Consider the following 1826-nt stretch of genomic DNA (forward strand, 5'->3'; position numbering starts at 1 on the left):
ATTTTCTTTTTTGACCATTTTTGTGGAAAAAACGTATTGCCACATAGGCTCGTGCAGGTATTTCGCTTCTTGCAAGTATTTCGCAGGTCTTTATATTCAATAAAAAATATATTAAAAAGTGTCTTTTTGTGGGTTTTATATTTGTGGGTTAAGTCTATTTGTGGGTCAATGGACCAATCAAATCTAAAACCCACAAATTATATTTTGTTTTGGAACCTTGAATTTAAGTCCACTTAGATAAATAATAAAGTTTTTTATAAATAAAAAAACTACTATATTTTCTATAACACTGATTTTTAATGGAAAAATTGGTGAATAGAATTTACTTCACAATTCCATGATAAACCCACAAATAAATATTTTTTCTCTGTTTAACCCTTCGAGAACTGAAAAATTTTTATTTTTTTCTTTTTTTTACAGAAAAAAATTTCAAAAAATATTTTCACTTTTCCAAAAAAATGAAAATAATGGCGACTTTTCATGAACAATTTAGAATGATTTTTGACATATTTGATAAAATAGTTCAACTCAAATTCAAACTTTTGAATTATTTATAAAACATTTCATCATTCATAAACTCAAATTAATTGGGTTTTGTTAAAGATTTGTCCTTCAATCAATAAAATATACAATTTAACAAATTAATATTAGTAATAAAAATAATACGAAAATAAACTGTTTTCATAAACAAATAAAATTGTTAACAAAATCGATTAAAGAATACTATCAGATATTCAAATTTTTCAAAAACAAAATAAAAAACACTTAAAACAAGTGCAACAATTTGGGTTCAATATAACCAATAAGATTGGTTCAAACCAAAATAAAATAAGAACATGACAAAAATATTGTTGTTGAAATAAAAAATGGATTCCACTCAAACTAAAAATACTTAGAGAACCAAATAACATCAAAATATTACGATAAAAACCCACTACTTACTATTAATTTTGTGTGTTATTCATCTAACACAATAATAACATTAAAATAATTATCTTATATGGTAAAACAACGCTATAAAACATCAATTTAAGTCGAGAAAAATAGCAGTTTTGGATACATTATACAATGCGTGACAAAAGAATAATAAATTGTATAGTAATTTTAATTATAAATAAACTATAAAAAATCAACCTTTGAATAATAAAAATGATAGTAAATTTATTATATATTATTATTGATTATAACAATAATAATATTAAAACTAAACCAAATGAACACCTACACAAATATAATTAAATTGAACCAAGCATAAACAGCCTTGATTATGCCATTTCATTTCTCATCTGCAACTTTCTCCTTCTCATGTCTGTCGTTAACGCCTGGGTACATTAAATTCAATCATAGGAGACGATGCTTAATATAACTTGTTTCTGATATCGACATTGCATCTTGTGATTGAGTTGTAAGTTGTCTCGTGGATACCTGATGCTTCCATGCCAATAAATGATGGCTGAAAGAGTGCTTCTGGACATCTGAATCTCTCGTTTCCAATGGTAATGATTTCACCATTTGATAGTTAATGTGATTTCTTAAATTCTGATGATGGGGAAGCCTTCTGCATTTCGTGTTGATGTCAAGAGCAATGTAGTAAACACTAATCTGTGTTTGTAGTTCACAAAATAATTAGTTTATGTATTTTATTTTTATTTATAAACATGGAAAACAAGTCTTTTGTTTTTAATTTATTACTATGAATGGAACACAATTACGTGTACTTTCAGGAAATAACAATAAAAACACAAGAAAAAAATAAGATAATTTGCAACAATTTGTCTTGGATTATTATGTTGGTTAGTAGTGTTTTTATTTGAACTTTAAATTCG

At 25.4% G+C, this 1826-nt stretch overlaps 1 protein-coding gene across 1 annotated transcript; it reads left to right on the forward strand.

Moving 5' to 3' along the window:
- Positions 1-1697: 1697 nt before the first annotated feature.
- Positions 1698-1802, forward strand: EIN_300760 (Hypothetical protein; the record flags this gene model as incomplete). Its single annotated transcript, XM_004256680.1, has 1 exon — positions 1698-1802. A coding segment is annotated over one exon (105 nt), but the record flags the coding sequence as incomplete, so codon positions are not given.
- Positions 1803-1826: the final 24 nt, after the last annotated feature.

Source organism: Entamoeba invadens (assembly GCF_000330505.1).
Source record: "Entamoeba invadens IP1 unplaced genomic scaffold scaff_1105074725689, whole genome shotgun sequence".
Classification (NCBI taxonomy): domain Eukaryota; phylum Evosea; order Mastigamoebida; family Endamoebidae; genus Entamoeba; species Entamoeba invadens.